At 39.9% G+C, this 17,383-nt stretch overlaps 1 protein-coding gene across 2 annotated transcripts in view; it reads right to left on the bottom strand.

Moving 5' to 3' along the window:
- Positions 1-890: 890 nt before the first annotated feature.
- The window catches only part of atos (atos homolog atossa), a 101,354-nt gene continuing 84,861 nt past the window's right edge, over positions 891-17,383 (bottom strand). For both annotated transcript variants that reach the window (XM_089254595.1, XM_089254596.1), the window contains exons 4-12: positions 11,702-11,827; positions 10,047-11,535; positions 8,601-8,723; positions 7,362-7,432; positions 6,980-7,094; positions 5,335-5,496; positions 2,377-2,436; positions 1,475-1,650; positions 891-1,358 (exon numbers count right to left, since the gene is read on the bottom strand). In XM_089254595.1, coding sequence (XP_089110721.1) covers positions 1,190-1,358; positions 1,475-1,650; positions 2,377-2,436; positions 5,335-5,496; positions 6,980-7,094; positions 7,362-7,432; positions 8,601-8,723; positions 10,047-11,535; positions 11,702-11,827 — 2,491 coding nt within the window. In that variant the 3' untranslated portion in view covers positions 891-1,189. The remainder of the gene's footprint in view (positions 1,359-1,474; positions 1,651-2,376; positions 2,437-5,334; positions 5,497-6,979; positions 7,095-7,361; positions 7,433-8,600; positions 8,724-10,046; positions 11,536-11,701; positions 11,828-17,383) is intronic.

Here is a 17,383-nt window from a genome sequence, read left to right as displayed (position 1 = left end):
GGTTGCAATAAACCAAACTTTTCCTGATCGACAGGGTTCATGCTTACTTCTATTTGCTGCCGAGTATCTTTATTTACAATCCATCGAGTATCCTCTCATCCAAAGCAAACATATTTGAAATATCTTAGTTTGGTGAAATATCGTCCTAACATAAGCTAGAATGTTCCAATATGTCAGCATGCATCAAACACATGATTATGTATGAGGTATACTATATTTCAGGAAGAACATTGAAAACAAATATTAGGTTGTTGCATACAGAATGTAATTTTCTGGTAAAGTAATTTTGCATACATATAACACCACCAGATGGTACTAAATTCAGTTTTTGCAAAGATTTTTTTTGTTTTTGTCAACTGTAATTTTTTTCCCCTTTCATCTGCAGTGTCGCTTCACGCACTGAATATGGCAATTCATGTACAACTATGAAATAGGATTTTGATACCTATAATTAGGAGATAATAAAAAAAACCCTTTTGAACGGTTTTTTAGCTATTAGAAATCAAAGGGAATGAAACGCAAATGTCGCACATCACTAGTCCTCAACGTAATTTGTACGCACCATATTTTTGCCAAAAAAATGAATGGATGAGTTACCGAGTGAGTGGGCAATTGAGCGACTGTATGAGCAAGCAATTGGGTGAGTGAGAGATTGAACGAGCCAGTTATTGTACACTATATCACATTACCAATGAATTGTTAGCGGTGAGACTTGTCACTTGGCTGCGAATTTTTCTTTTGGTGAATGGTTGTCAGTGAATTTTCCACACACGGACATTTGCTGTATATATTTTTTCTGTGTCTAAATCAAAAACATTCTTTGTTATGGTGAACATCTCACATATTCACGCAAAATCAATAGAGAGGAAACAAATGAGTAACGAGTGAAATGTGTTTTCATTGGTGCATGCTTTACTCAATATATATGTATAGATATATATAATATATATATATGTATAATATCAACAATAAGTTAACCATAAAGTTTATGTTCGGTCATAGATCTCGAATTTCAAACAATAATATCACTTGCACGTTACAACCCACATTACATTTTCGATGAGGAAAAAAAATGCAAAGGAGTCACAGTACATATATAATATATATGATGAGGGGGAAGGAGGAGGGGAAATGCTAACATATCTACAGTTATACAAAGGCGCTATTTAAAGCTCTGGGTTAATTTTCTTTATGCTTTCCGAGGTGAAAATTTCGGATTGACTGGCCCTTGAGTGAAAGACCTCAGCTCATACTGCCACTGACCGTGCACAGAGGCAGCGTCAAGATCGCTCTTGCGGAAGATTATCATTCTAATGTCAGTGTGCAGGTAGATGCGACCCGATTTTGAACTTGCAAACCTTCGGAAGAAAATAAAACGGACATCTCTTAATTTACAGCAAATTGAATTTCATTTAATGTGAGAAATTTAAAAGGAAAAAATACTTTTTTTTCTTAAATTTAAAGTAAGCTTTACCTAAGGTGAATGAGGTAACGCAACCATTTCTGAGCATCTGGATCGTTTCCAGAAGAATCTGTTGGCATGTAGAGAGTCCTCTGGCGGAGAAACGTTTGGCAGTTTGGTGGCATGTCGCTCAAGTCATATCGAACTACGAACATCTTTACTACTGTGCGATGAGGATTGAAGAGAGTCTGAAATATATAAAAATCAATATGCTCAAGCTTTCCAGTGTTGCATACATCGCTGTCAAAATTCCATGGTCAGAAGAATCACTAATAAAGTGAGCGAAAAATGTCTGGTGGTATAGTGTGTTTGAAACCAGCTCAGAGGGCAGGTTCAAAGAATGAGTGGTCAAAACAATTAGTAGGATGGGAGAAGGGTGGCAACATTTACAGCCCACAGGTGTTAAAACTAAATCTGCTTCTGCCTAAAGAGTGAGGGACCAAACGAGTGAGTTTGCAAGCATGCGATTGACGTAAAGAGAGAAGGGCCAGGTCAGTAAGCAATCAAAAGAGTGATTTAGAAAGCATTAAAGCAACCAAAAGAGCATGCAAGAGAGCGAATGACCAAGAAAATATGCAAGGAGTGAGTGAACATAGTGACCTAGAGAGTTTGCGAGCATTGGAGTGATTAAAGTGTGATGTAGAGAGCAAAAGACCAGTCACTGAGCAAGCAAAAGAGTGACCTAGAGAATGTGTGAGCATGAGAGTGACCAAGAAAGTGTGCTGATGTTTGCTGGATTAGCGCGAGTTTACTGTAATAAATAAAAAAAAGACAGCGAGGACCCTGAATTATGGAATATCTTTCTATTTGTATGCATGCGATTTCAAATCATGGGTTCTACACTTGGAAGGAAGGTAAAATAACTGCACATCAATACAATAAATTTGACAAATAGAGTAGAAATTTTTACTCACAACTTGAACGGTACCGCTCTTTGGAACATGGTAGTCTTTTTGGCTAAGATTTATGTGGCCCTGAAATGACAAAGAAAATAAACATACATTGTATTTTGGCGGATGCAATTTATAAGTATGGTCAGTCTTTAACATCATCCTGCCTATAACATCAGCTTATAGTCAAGTCATATACCACCCCACACACACATTCTGCAGCAGTGCCTCTACACAGATCTTCAGCAGGTCTTAAGCCAGATTTTTCATGGGCCTCCCTATAATCAATTTTTAGTGTGAAAAGAATGATAAAAATCATCCCATTCCCTTGGGCTGAAGCAGCCCTGTCAGCCCCAAACACATGCACTTCTTAAATGCCCCTCTGAAAATTCTAATGAAACAGTGAAAGCTGGAACATGCTGAGTGTGTGTGTGTCATGTAACTAATGTAAAGATGATTTTGAAAAGAGAATGCATAGGTTATATATTCAATAAGTGCTGCCATCCTTCTTCTGAATTCATGAACAAATTGGCAGGTCATTGCCTGTAAACATCTGAAGACGACACAGACCTGCTGGATAGGTGAAACGAAACCAAAATGACAAGAGCAAATGCCCATTTTCATAATAAAAGTAGGGGGAGAAGAGAACAATTACTCTTTGGTTCCGACGTCTCTGAACTTGTATGATGTAAATCTATACATACTCAAGCTCTTTTTATTCAACTCATCTAGAAATTTATACATACAGTAAAGCCTCTCTATACTGTAAGGTAACCAGGACCAAAGAAAATATTACCCAACAAACCTTATAAACAGAGCCGTCTTAAGGCATGGGTCCACTCGGGAACCTCACAAAAATGAGATCTGGTTGAGATTTAAGAATTTGCCTGGTAAGGCCTCCGAAAAATCATTCGGCCCATGATGCTCTTAAGACAGTCACGCTTATAAAAAATTTATTTTTCTTGCTTTCACACCAGCAAAGTCTTCATCAACCTACATCATCAACATTTATTTTATCCACTATGTCTGTTTTGACGGATAATAATGTCGCTAAAGATGAGTCTTTCTTGACTAATTGCATATCTTAAATAATATTTTATTAATTTTAAGCATGAAAAGCTTCTTTCTGCATCTGCCACTGTTACTGGAACAGTGAGCAGTATCCCATATGCCAAGAAAGTATTCGAAAAGGATTTTGGTTCTTGTTCATGAACTTTATAAAACCCATTGAATATAATTGGGTAATAACTTGCAAAGCACTTTGACATCGGAGGATTCTACACCCCCCCAAAAAAAATATGCATACTATCAGTCATATTGTTGGTGGCTGAGGATCCATTTCTTGTGAAATATATCACCCACTTTTTTCTCTTTACCAGAAGGCTGAATTGAGGGCTGCAGAAATTTTTCAAACGCACTATGTTGTGTTGTAAGATATTGTTTTCGCTTTTCCTTTTTTTTCAGTCTTTTCACTACCAGATTCATATTTCCGAAATTTGTCATGCTCTCTTGATGACATTATTGTTACGAAGATAACCCTAAGTTGAAAACTTGAATCTCATGATCACACTCACACAGAACAGAAACTTGAAATCCTACAGAGAAACTGTTAGTATGTGAGATTGAAATGTTGCACTTCATGCCTCTGGAAAACACTCAGAAACTCACTGTAGCACAGTGTTGCATTTTGCAAAAGATGGCAGTTGGAACATTTAGAAAAAAATTGTCATTTAGCCCTGATGTCAATCAACACCATAGAGTATAAATAAACCTCCCCAACTCATAGGCATGCAATTTTTCTCCTCTTAGTTTCTCCCTGGAAGGAGCTTCAATATGAGGAAGGTATTCGACCAACAACATGACAGTTAGTGTATAAGTTGTACTTGTTATATGTGGGCAATGTATATATATATAAGTGTATATAAGCAATGTGTGCTAAAAAGAGGCAGACACTCCAACACCCTTCACGGATACAATCTTGAAAGATATAATACACATTATACATACACACAGTATATGCATGTATTCCCATAAATAGATATTGGAGCTGGGATGTTTAGTGCATTCTTTCCAGCCACTTCCCATCCTCATTCAACACAAATTATGATTTCTTTTTTGTTTTATCATTACTTTATATAATTAGTGTGCGTGTGACGAATAATTTTCCCTTATATATATTTTCATTACATTATTTAGATTTTTCTAACATTTTCTTTGTTGAAATGCAGCAATCTTGTTTTATTATTGAAATTTTTACAAAAATTACAAAAAAAAAAATTTCTACCAGAAGCGTGGGGCCTGGTGTGGCCACACCTGTCGCACATCCCTAAGGGTGACCCTGCTTTTCCAGAACATAACGGTGATGGAGCGCCCACACACTTTAGCATGGCTGCCTGACATGTCCTGAATGCCAATTGATTGTATGAGGTGGACCAGCACATGAAAACAGTTGTGTGCAAGATACCCCTGAAGAGACTGCGGAAGATCTTGGTGCAAGAATCCTTGTTGCAGTGGACAAGATCAATACACCACCAGGAGTCTATGAGAACGGTGCGGCAGTCTTTCATTCGCCTACGTGAACTGCACAATGAGACACTTGGTCTTCACTTTGAGTATCTCAAAACAAGTATAAAATTTTAGACCAATCTCAGCCAAATTTTGTATACCAAACAGAACCGTATTTGAATAAGCTACAAATGCCTGAAATAGACAAAAACTGTTCGTAAGCCTCAACAATGACTTTCAGAATGTTTAGTTTGGTTACAGTGGTTACCATAACGCTTTGATATCTCCTTGAGATGGGAAGCGGGGTGTGTCCGGTCCTTCAATGTTACCAAATAATATTTTTCAGGCATGCTTATCCCTTTGCAATGGTTTGTCACTTCCCTTATGCTCCCTAATATGGAGAAAATCCGGGCAGCGCCGGGCATTACTGAAAGTCATAAATAAAATACATTAATCTTCTCTGTGAAGAGCTCTTACCAAATAAGGCGAGGTCACCTTGTCTATGTCCTGTAAAGTATAAAAAAATATAGTGACTGGCAAAGTAATGTGACGTGGACAAAATGACCCACTGGCACCAATCTCAGCTGTGAACCCCTCGACTGTACTGACCGGATCCAAGCGCCCATTCAGAACAGACTCCTGTGAAATAAATGTGAATGCACCATTAACATTTACAAATAATTAAGGAAAGAAAATAGCCAGATAATAAGAAAACTATTCAGATGCTTATGTGGTAACAAATTCGTAAGAAAAAAAAGGTGTTTGAAAAATGCTGATATAGTCTGATCAGAATGTTTCTCCGTAACAAATACGTATCAGTTAATGCAGGTGCGTTGTCGAGCACAAGGCCATAAATTAAAAAATGTAAGGTTTTGTCTGATTATGAACAACAACTTCAAGAGCCATTTAAAAGCTGAACAATTTCTTATTGAAGCCAAATAAACATTAAAATTTAGGGTGAAATATTATTTCATGTTTTCAATCCTTCACAGGCTGAATAGAAATCTTGAGTGGGCCAGATTGGCCCTGAGGTTTGCTTCTATATATAAACCATGAGTGTACACAGTGGCATATTTATGGGGGGTTTAGCGGGATATAGCCCAGGGAGGCAAGTTCAGAGGGGCAGCAAATTGAAAAAAAAAGTGGCTGGGAAAATTAGTAGAATAAGAGAAGGGTTGCAAAACCAATAAATCCACTTCTGCCTAGTGAGAGAGTGACCTAGAGAGTTTTACGAGCATGTGAGAGAACAGAAAAGTGTGCAAGCACCTCAATGAGCAAAAGAGTGACCTAGAGACCAAGCACCCAGGTCAGTAAGCATGTGCAACCATGACAAATCATCCAAAAGATTGATCTAGAGTGTGTGAAAGCATATGAATGACCAAAAGAGTGACCTAAAGAATGTGAAAGTACATCAGTTAGCAAAAGAGTGACCTAGAGAGTGTGTGCAACCATGTGAATGACCAAAAGAGTGACCTAAAAAATTTGTAAGTACATCAGTTAGTAAAAGAGCGACCTAGAGAGTGTTCAAGCATGTGAATGGCAAAAAGAGTAAACTAGAGAGTGTGTGCAAGCGTGGAAGTGTCTGAAAGAGTGACAGAGAGCAAGGGACCATGTCAGTGAGCAATTGAAAGAATGACCTAGAGAGCAAAGAATCAGGTGAACAAGCAATTGAAAGAATGACCTAGAGAGCAGATAACCAGGTGAGCGAGCAACCAAAAGAATGGCCCAGAGAGCAAAATACCAGGTCAGTGAGCAACTAAGAGTACCTAGAGAGTGTGAAAATGTGTGTGACCAAAAGTGAGCAAGTATGGAATGACCAAAAATGAGTGAGCATGGGAGTGACCCAGAGAGTATGCAAGCATGAAAGTGACTTAGAGAGTATGAAAGCATGTGTGTGTGACAAAAAGAGTGACCAAGAGACAGACATATTTACAGGAGTGGGTGAGGCAAACAGATTATAGCACCATAGGGTAGCAAAACCATAAATTCACCACGAGTGCACAAACACATTTTCATCATTTTCAATAGCTAGAAAACTTTCTAGAAACTCTGAAAATACTTGAACAGAATTGAAAATGCAAATTTAATACACTTCTTTTCTACAATTAAGACAATGCTTTACCTCGAATGTTCCAAGGAGACTGCTGATGGTCATAGAGGCAGGAGCGCTAACACTGACATGTATGGCTCTTTGCTGTTGTACTTCTCCGTCGTTTGGCTCCTTTTCAAATAAAGCTCTGTAATAAAATAGAGAAATGAAAAATAATTGTTAAAACAAGTATCGGAACAACATAGAATAGTTTCCACTGACGATGCACAACAGGCACTTATATCGAATAACCAAAAAATTTAGCTGAAAAGTAACTAGCGACGTATGGTATAAAAAAGGCCATTAGAGACACACCAAGAGACGAATTTAAATTATACACGCTAGTTCATATTTAATCCCTGATAGCAAAAGACTACTTACGAAGAAATTTAAACTTCATCTACGAAACTTTTACCTTTTAATGGCAGAAACTGAGGTAAGAGAACTGTCGAAGTCAAAACATGTGCCTGACTTCCTTATTGGGGCCTGCAATTAAAAAAAAATTACATTAAAAAACACTAGACCAGAACTGCAAATGTTTGTACATTTTACAGAGCACACAGCACCGTTATCTGAAAACTCATGTAAATACAGAGCTAGGGTTCAATCGGAAGCTGATTGATGGTTTTGTCCTCTTACTTGCATTCTAATCCAATTCCTTTGACCAATCATTCCTTAAATTTGCCCCATCTAAACTTGTCTCCCATGGACAATGGACAGAACGGACCGGGCACTATCAGGCTCTGTCGTTTATGCGATATAAGCTCATTGCCCCAGAAAGCATGGTTGTGCCAGAGAAAATAATTGGGGTCCCTATCATAGGATCTAAATGACCCCTAGTCATGTATGTGCATTCATATGTAATTGGGGACATAAAAAACATGTGCAAGGTCAGACACATAATGAAGAAAATCAGATTATACAATGAGTTTGAGGCCCCTATTCTAGGGTACCTAGAGAGCTCTTAGACAATATGCATTCAAATGTGAGATTCAAACATGCACTAGTATAAATATATGCACAAAAGTGTGAGACACAACAAAACAAATACAAATAAATCAGGGGCATGACGTGGGACATAAAAGGTCCCCCAGTCTCATGTATATATACTCAGATAAAATTTCAAAAACCACGTGCAAGGCCAGGGATAACCAAAATAATCAGGTTAAGACAATGGGCAGCTCAATCCCCTTAGAATTGTGAACACCTCTGGACTCAATGAGCACAAGCAGGGATGTCTGAATTGTTTCAAACCTGTGGGTGCTCACTTTGACTTTCATGTATGATTTTTGATTTCCAAATCAATTCTGGACGATGCTCAATCCATGCTACAAATTACTTTTGCTTCCACACCATTGCACACAAGGCAAATCTAGTGTCATTATACTGGAATGTTATACAGCATATACGCCCCCACCAAGACCAGAAATAGCATAGAGGGAGCACCCGCATATGCCTTAGGTGGCAATAATATAGAAGCAGCAAATTTAAGAAGGAGCGAAAACAAAATAAAAACACTGAAAAAAAATCTATTGACTTTTACAGCAGCAAAATGGCTTTTGCCATCACCCCAAAAAAAATTCATAGTTTTGATCATTTGACTCGTACAACAGGATATAATCGCACCAGAAATAGAGTACAATAAGATTTTTACCGGACTTGAAGTTAGTGGGAGACCACTCTTCTTATGAAAGACTAAACTGGTAGCGCTATCTAGCGATCGCCTGAACTGAGCTTTGTCTGCAGCAGATGGCACTATGATGTTTCCCAATTCACACTGTAAAGACAATTGAAAGACAACTGTGAATAACAGGTAAATAACAATTTCATTCATCATCAGGTGATTTATTATAATGCAAATTGTTTTGAATAGCTGGAAGCTATATAAAACTAAAACTATTTATATATTCCGAGCATACAAAGACACAAGTAAATACCCGGATAATTTACTAACAATGCGGATCCAAAAAAATTATGATTTCTACTATCCAAAAGTGAACCGTAAAAATTTTAGTCATTTTCCCAGGTCATGCTACTTAACATGAATAGTACTCATGTGCAGAAACAATAAATGTGAATATGGAAATTTCTATTTGAAAATCCTGCAGAAAAAAATTCATCATCCACTAATTTCTGTTTGGACAACAGACTGGAAACGTGCTTGGTATAATATCTTCTGCAGTTTAGGTTACAGTAACAGGACCGCAATGGTTAATGGTACCACTTATGAGGATTTATAAGAAAGGGAAAGTGGCTAAAAAAATCCACATTCATAGGAATAATTGTGATGAAAACGTATCATTCTACATCACAATAATGCGAGAATTTATACAGCTTTCAAAACTGCCAGCAGTTATTGACCAATTGCAATGAGGGCTACTGTCGCACACTCTGCTGCATTTACTACCGTTCAATCGTGCATGCACTTCATACACATTCCTCTGCGAAACTTCTAAAGAATCTGTACAAGTCAGAATGAGTGTGTGTGGCCGTAAGATATCTGTGTTGCCAGAGTTGTGTTTGTTTTGTGATCTACTAGCGCTGTCTTCTGTCCCCCGAACGAAATTTCTGGCTACAGGCCTGCACTAAACATCTTGCATACAAGTATGAACAATATTCAATAACTTAGCTCCTTTTTTTACTTAATGCCCGGATACCTCCAGGGCCATGTGATTTTTCTGAGGCCTTACCTGGAAAATTCTTAAAAAATTCAACTACTACTACTTTTTAGGCCCCCTCTTCTCTTGAGGCCCCCAGACCGTGCTCAGGTGTGCCCATGAATTAAGACGGCACTGGATACCACTAGCCCGGGTGGGAAAAAGTGCCATGATGGACTGCATTGAAACATATTACTACATAAGTCTGGATATCTACTGGCTGCTTCATGCAACCAAAATTACTAATTATAGTATAGCGTCCCACAATTGAATGCTCAAATGTTTCAGACCGAAACTTCATGGCACGAAACTGCCCGATAGACACGTGTATAACACGCTTCCACAATTTTGCAATTTGACATTACTTTGGGAATGGATTAGCGTCAAATGGCACCCCACCCCCTTAATGACTGTAGAAAAGAAACAAGTAGAACAACACTAACCTCATCCACTGTAATAACTTTTTGTCCAGAGGATATCTTGGTCTTTTCGAGCAATGCTAAGTCATCACCGAAGTCAGACTCATCCTCTTCACTGGTGAATTTCATTTCGGAATTTAAACTCTCTAGCAGAGCTCCACATTTTTTGATGTTGACTCCGCTCATGTCGGGTATAGTCAGTGACTTCTTCGCAGCACTATCCTCAAAGTGATATGTTGACTTGGCGTTCCCATTATGTGATGATTTGTTCGATTGCTTCTGTTCCAGGCGATGCAGAAAGACGTTGAAAGATTTGTAGTAATTTCCTTGGCCCCTCTCGAAGTTATGATGGGAATCGTGATCGCGAAATGTGTTGAATACACCAAGGCCATCATTCGTATGAAACTTCATCTTTGGATTAAGTACAATCTTGGAATGTGTACCCGAGTTTTTGCACTTTGATTTGCTCCCCCTGCAAGGCTTTTGAAGACTTTGTGATTGGGAATCGAGTCTCTGATTCAGACCAGATTCGCATGCGTGACATGCAAACATGGAATGCATGGAAGAATTGCTTGGCGTAAGATTCAGTTTTTCAAACTCGCTACATAGAGAATTGATGTCCTGTGCGCTTTTGTCTAGAGGTGAGTTTGTATTCGATAATTTATGGTCTTTGCGGCCAATGAGATACGTATCTTTTGACTTCTCACACCCTGTCCTGGAACCAGAACACCGATTCCGCAATCTGCGCAGAACATTTTCCATTTCTGCTTTTGGTACACAGCTAATGTCTTCACCCGGATACAAATAATAACCTTTGTAATCTGTCTTCATATTGCCTTGCCCTTTGTCCATGCCAAGTAGCAAACTGTCCAAATGTCGATTGCCCGTCTCAGCTTCAAGTGCCGATGACGATGATAATATTGCACTATTTTGAAGACTATCACTGAGATTTCGTTTCAGAACTTTTTGGAATACTGAACGCTGGAGAGGTCGACTCCGCTCTTGAACATCTGGGCTTAGCCGTTGACGTTGAGCTTCCCGTTTGGCGATGGCACCTTTGCCAAACATCAAGTGCTCTGGGACTTCTAAACTCGGACTACCACATCTTGATGGAGACTGGTATCTCTTGGGATACATACACAACGAATTTGGAGGATCCAGCAAACTATCACCAAGCATTCTGTCAGCTGGACTGCTAGTTCTCGATGGCTGGTGAACTTCCGTCGGTAAAATTCCATCGATGAACTCGCCGTCTTCCTCTGCACCATACAATATATCCTCTTCGCTTCCCCATAGACAACTCGATTTTGCTTCTTGCTTGCTAGACATCTTTGCAGAACTGAATGCTCCCATGTGCTTGTGACAAATGACACTAGGTATCTCACCACACCGTGGATGCGTTTTCACCAGAACTTTCATTGCTGCATTCCGTCCGATGTTGGCAACAGGGAAAACATGGCAGTCTGGTGCGGCTGAAAACCTACTCGAAAATGCTTCACCCGGAACGCAAACTCTGCAACACATTAGAGAGAAAATAAATCGTAGTGACACATTTTACATGCATCATCCATGACGTACAGAAAACGCAAATTGTCAATACATGCATGCATCATCCAACGGTACAGAAAAATCAAATTTTTAAAATCAAAACTGTATTAGAATAATTTGTCGATACTGACCTGTAATGAACATTTTGTGGGGACTTCCCGCCAGTGAGACTATACCAAGCACAGAGTTGAGAGAAATGTAGGAAAGACCGGATAGCTTGCATCAAACCACGGCAGTTGATACTAGCATCAGGCACCCTTGAGAAGATTAAAAAAATTATATTTTTTATCCTTTTAATTCCTTTTATCATCATTTTAAAAGATAATTACTACATAGGCGGAGATGGACTTGAAAGTCTGGGGGGGGGGGGCATGATGATGTCAATTCCTATATATTCATGTACATTAGATCAATCAATCAGTGGAGGGGGATGCTGCCCCCCCCCATATCTCCACCCATGAATGATGGGTGGAATTACTATCAATTAAAAAGGCATTAAATGCAATTTGGCTAACAGGAGTAAAAAATTATGCAAGAACATTTTTACATGAGTTGTTCTCTGTCAACAGGGATGAAAGAAAAGGACAAAGGAAAGAACAGGGGTCTTTAGAGCGAGGGTGCAGTGCACCCAGATGGCCGAAAATATTGAGAACACTTCGGGGGCAGACAGGGACTAGATAATACCACCTCGACAGGGTCCCAACTAGGAGGGAGCAGGTGGGAGCACCGTACAAGGGGGCACAAGTTTCACCCTTAAACCTTCTCTTCAACATTACAAGGGATGCAAAACTTTGTGCTTACCCAGGTAACCAAGCATGTAGTTGCAGCCCTGTACCTAGACACGCTACGTAGGAGGAATCGGCATGAGGTCAATTCCTTCTACGTTGATTTGGAGAGACAAGAATGAACTCACACTGGGCATGTTTGCATTTTGATTTCCTCACCCATTAATTTTTCAGAAGGGGTTAAATAAAGGCAAAGGAAGAATTCGGTTCTCACTTGTCCAGGGCCTGGAGCACAGATACCCCTCGCACTCCCCTAGTTTCTGCACTGGGAACCTTAGCGTAAGTATGTTGGAGTTAATGTTCAAATCTATGCGAGTATGGACTGATTAAAAAAAATTCAGGTTCATCCAGCATTCCCTGGGCTAAAGCCCTTTTAGCCTACCACCAGGGGCAGCACACAAGGCTTTGCACCCAGGTAGCATATGAGCTCGAGCCGCCCTGGAGATGAAATGAAGAAAAGAGAAGGAAGAAGGCAGAAATTAAAAAAAGGGCAAGGAGAGCAGAAGAAAAAGTAAGAAGGGCATGGAATTAAAAGATTTAACAAAAATTTAAAATGAGGACTCGTGCATGCACATCCTTTGCAATGTCATGTTTCATGTGTTTATAACAGATGGCGCTACCATACTAACAAAGTATGGTGGTTTTTCAACCAAAAAACTAACCACTTTTGAGATGTATAAAGCATTATTATGTGTGTTTTTGAGGATGGTGTCACTCTCCGCTATCCATACAAAGGTTTGGCTGATGCAAAGATATATAGTTTTTTTGAAAGAGAAAATTCAACTGCGAGGAATCGAACCCACGGCCTAGACCACTAAACTAGAGAGGCAACGAATATCTCAATCTTTCCTTGGAGCTCGTGTGCACTGAACGGGACCGTACATGGGCGGTCTGACACAATTCACAGGCCAAAGCTCTTCTTTCAAATCAAGCGCAACTCGGGTCTATCAACATTTATGGGCGATTTACTACCTAGTGAGTGCTGGAGGTGTAACTGTACGTGTACCTAACAGTCTGAGTGCGTATGCAGTGTTGTTTGATTTTTCAGTGCTGCCATCTATACTTCAGACGTGAAGTGAATGATGCGTTATGATTGAATTACATTTGTACTGTTTGTAGGTCTGTTGCTCTCTGTAGCGAGACTTTTTAAAGGGGAGATCAACTTGCATTCGTGCCTTGAAGTTGGGAACCACAGAAAACCAACTTCAGCCGACCACCACTGTGGCGATGGTGGGATTTGAACTTGCGACCTCGATGAGGATGCCACCAGATGGCGACTTATCCGAGGATTACGTCACTTTCCGCTATCCATACAAAGGTTATTAACAGCTGGCTGATGCAAAGATATTTTTTTGGAAAGAGAAAATTCAACTGCCCATCAACATGAAAGGACAGGGGTTCGATTCCCTGCAGGGGAAGTTGAATTTTCTCTTTCCAAATATATATATATATCTTCATATCAGCCACCTTTGTACACTTGTGTGCAAAATTAAGAGAATTAGCACATTATGTCGATTTTCTGAAAAACTAGTGGACAGGTTTTAATGAAATTTGGTACGAATACACAGTTATAACAGAGAAAGAGATGCACCAAACAAAAGTCATAGTACACACACACGCATGATTGCCATGCACGCATGCATTAAAGTAACATGCAATCATCAAGTAAAGCTCATCATTGCAGGAATGTCCAAAATCCACGTTACTAGATCGAAGCAAAAATGAGTCTAATATGGGGAATTGTCCCCTCTCACAGTTAGACTGGTTGCACAGCACGACTGCACATTGGACACAAGGCAGTTGAGGAGACCCTGTGGCAATCGGTCCCACTCCTGCGGCAATGCAGTTTTCAGTTCTGGGATGGTTGTCGGAGGGGGATGACGAGATTCAATTGCCCTCCCAAGAGCGTCCCAGACATGTTCTATAGAGTTTAGGTCAGGAGATCTGGCTGGCCAATCTATATGCTGAATATCCTCACTTTCCAGATAATCGTTGACTAGGTGAGCCCAATGTGGATGAGCATTGACATCTATGAACAGGAACTGAGGACCAACTGCGCCCCTGAAAAGTCTAACATAGTGCTCTAAGATTGCCTCTCTGTACCTCCTAGCAGTGACGGACCCTCTGCCAAACACATGGCACCTCCACCACCAAAGTGGTCTATTTCCCTGATGTGGGAGGGATGGTATCGGGTACCAGGCTCTCTCTAGATGAGTGTATGTCGAGAATCATGTCCAGGCTGAATCTTGACTCATTTGTGAAGAGCAAGGTGCTCCACTGAAGTCTGGTCCAAGGCTGATGCTGTTTGCACCATGCTAAATGCACTCTATTATGTGCTTCAGTTAGCGGGATACAAACAGCAGGTCTTCTGGCACAAAACTTTCTCATGAAGCCTTCGGGCAACAATGTAAACCATGAAACTAGAGTTCTAGTGGCGGCATGCAGCTCACCTCACGTGAGAGCTGTGATGCTGCAGCACTCCTGTAGCGCCTCGCTGAAAGTGCCAAATAACAATCCTCATTGGTCATCATGGCTCTTCGACGACCTTGTCCAGGTCTTCTTGATATCGATCTGATGTCCTGAAACTTTCCAGACTGTTGCAGATGACACTGGGCGTAACATTGAGCTCTGTAGCCACCTGCACTTGTGATTGCGCTGCCTTCAATCTACTGATGATTTTCCATCTCATTCCGTCATCCATACGTTTGTGGCTACTCATTTTACCTGACAGCTTATACAATTTACCAAACTCTTGCGAGAAACACAGCACATGTCGCCGGCCACTGTAGTGGACGAGCGGTCATAGTGACGGACTCGCATCGCGAGGATCCGGGTTCGAACCCCACCGGCGCCACAGTGGTGGTCGGCTGAAGTTGGTTTTCTGTGGTTCCCAACTTCAAGGCGCGAATGCAAGCCGATCTCCCCGTTAAAAAGTCTCGCCACAGAGAGCAACAGGCATACAACGTTACAAATATTCAATCATTATACTTCACTCACAATTTGAAGTATAGATGGCAGCACTGAAATATCATACACAACGCTAGCTACACACTCAGACTGTTAGGTGCACTCACTTTGTTCCAGACTCTGTCATAAAGCTGAGCTGGAAGAGATCTCTGCAATGAGATAAGTCCAGTGGCAGAGACCCTGGCGTTCATTCATTCAGCACATGTTGCCAAGGAGTACGAGCACACAGATCATGGAAAACGCCTCGTGCCCTTAGCATTCCCTCTGTGGTCACAGCTCCGTCCACACGCACATGTATACTTACGTATTCAACACTGAATATTTGTATACTTCTTTGGTGGCATTATTAGTACCTTTGGTTCAGTACTTTTCTGTGAAAATAGACACAATGGGCAAATTCTCTTAATTTTGCACACGAGTGTATTATGGGTGTTACTTTTTAACAGAAGATATTCGTGAAGGGAAAATTTGTCACAAGTCGTTTTTCACCTATTTTGTTGATTTCTTAATGGAAGGCAGAAGAAGTAACCCCAAGATCATTTCAACAAACAGGGCCACCAGTGCAGGCCTTGGTTGCATGGAGGGACTCCACAATGATAACTAATGTTGTGATTTTGGGAGGTATGAAAATTGGTCGGTTATTATTTCCAGCCAAATAGGAGGAAGCCCCATAGTATTACTTAGCCTGGGTGCCCATGATGCTCTTGACACAGCAATGGGTAACACACCCCCCCCCCCCCCACCCCAAGTGCATGGCATTACCCGCTGCTAAGAGATCAATGGAATTGTTAAAGTGGATTTTGTGATTTTCTTCTAGGGCTATTTATGGATTGTCTCCTTCATATTCCAGCACATAATGGAGTAGACTGAATAGCATCTGCCCTACTTGGGGGGAACTTGGGTTCCGTAATACAGAGTAACTTTGAACCAATCCTGAAAAAGATTCAACATTGCCTAGAAATTTTCTGATGAAAATTTCCAAACACTTTTGATTTTTGCTCAACAGGAGATATCGGTCAACTTATATATTTGACTTACTCGGGACTATAAGTGCGTTCTCTGGGCAGACTTTATTGAAGCCCCTTCTTGAAATGGTATGCTCAGAAAAAAAAGGAATTCCTTTTTCCTTCTCCCCGCTCTTATTTTCCAGATTATTTCAAACATTCAAGAACTGAAACTGTCAAAATTTCTATGAAATACACAAAATAATTTAACATTTTTTTTGTGGGTCCCCCCCGCCCACAATTTAGCTCAGGGACCCCGGTTACCCCCAGCCTAGTTACGGGCCTGGAGTGACTGATGCATCTCTGCTATTTTAAATATCATTTGCTAAACATATCTGTGCTGCTTGACTTCACCTGGAATTTTTCTCAAGAAAAAGTTAAATTTTTCGGTCAAAAAAAAAGGGGGAATTAGAAAGTTAATGATTTATTTCTACGTTGAGACTAATTTTCATTTAAGTCATAACTATTAAGTCATAATTACCTGATTATCATTATATGATCTGCAGTAATTTAATGGTTACGTTGACAGCAAAACTGGGGCTGCTTCGCACTACTTTAAAAATGGTGTAAAGCAATCCTAAAGTAGTTTTTTACTTTGTTTCAGGCTAAATTCAGCTCACACAATTGATATTAATAACCAATTTGTGTTTCTTGTTTGTTGAAAAATAATACCAAATTTTATTCGTATTAGTTGTTTTTTTACAAGTTAGACAGAGTTGAGTTTTGTGAATTTCGATCATTTTTTTCTATTCTAGACCAAAAAAAAAAATTAATTTCCTGTCAGTTTCTTCATATTGCAATGCGGTAACATGGTAAATATTGAGTGGGTCAACAGTTCTCCAAAATATTGTCTTGTTTAGAAATATAATCATTATATTAGGTGGTGAATTTTTTTAAAAATTCATAAAATCGGAAAAAAAATTGTGATGGCTTTTTATGGCAACAGACCTGTTCTCTCGTTGTTTACGAATTTATTGGCATGATTTAAAAAAAAATTTGACATATTTGTTTTGATTAGCACGAGTTTTTCTCAAACTCTGAAAGGGCACGGCAGCCC

Source organism: Pholcus phalangioides, unplaced genomic scaffold (genome assembly GCF_987345545.1).
Source record: "Pholcus phalangioides strain wild (caught in Gottingen) unplaced genomic scaffold, Ppha-v1.0 ptg000042l_1, whole genome shotgun sequence".
Classification (NCBI taxonomy): Eukaryota; Metazoa; Arthropoda; class Arachnida; order Araneae; family Pholcidae; genus Pholcus; species Pholcus phalangioides.
Note: the sequence above shows the minus strand (reverse complement) of the source record. Positions and strands in the feature narration are given on the sequence as shown.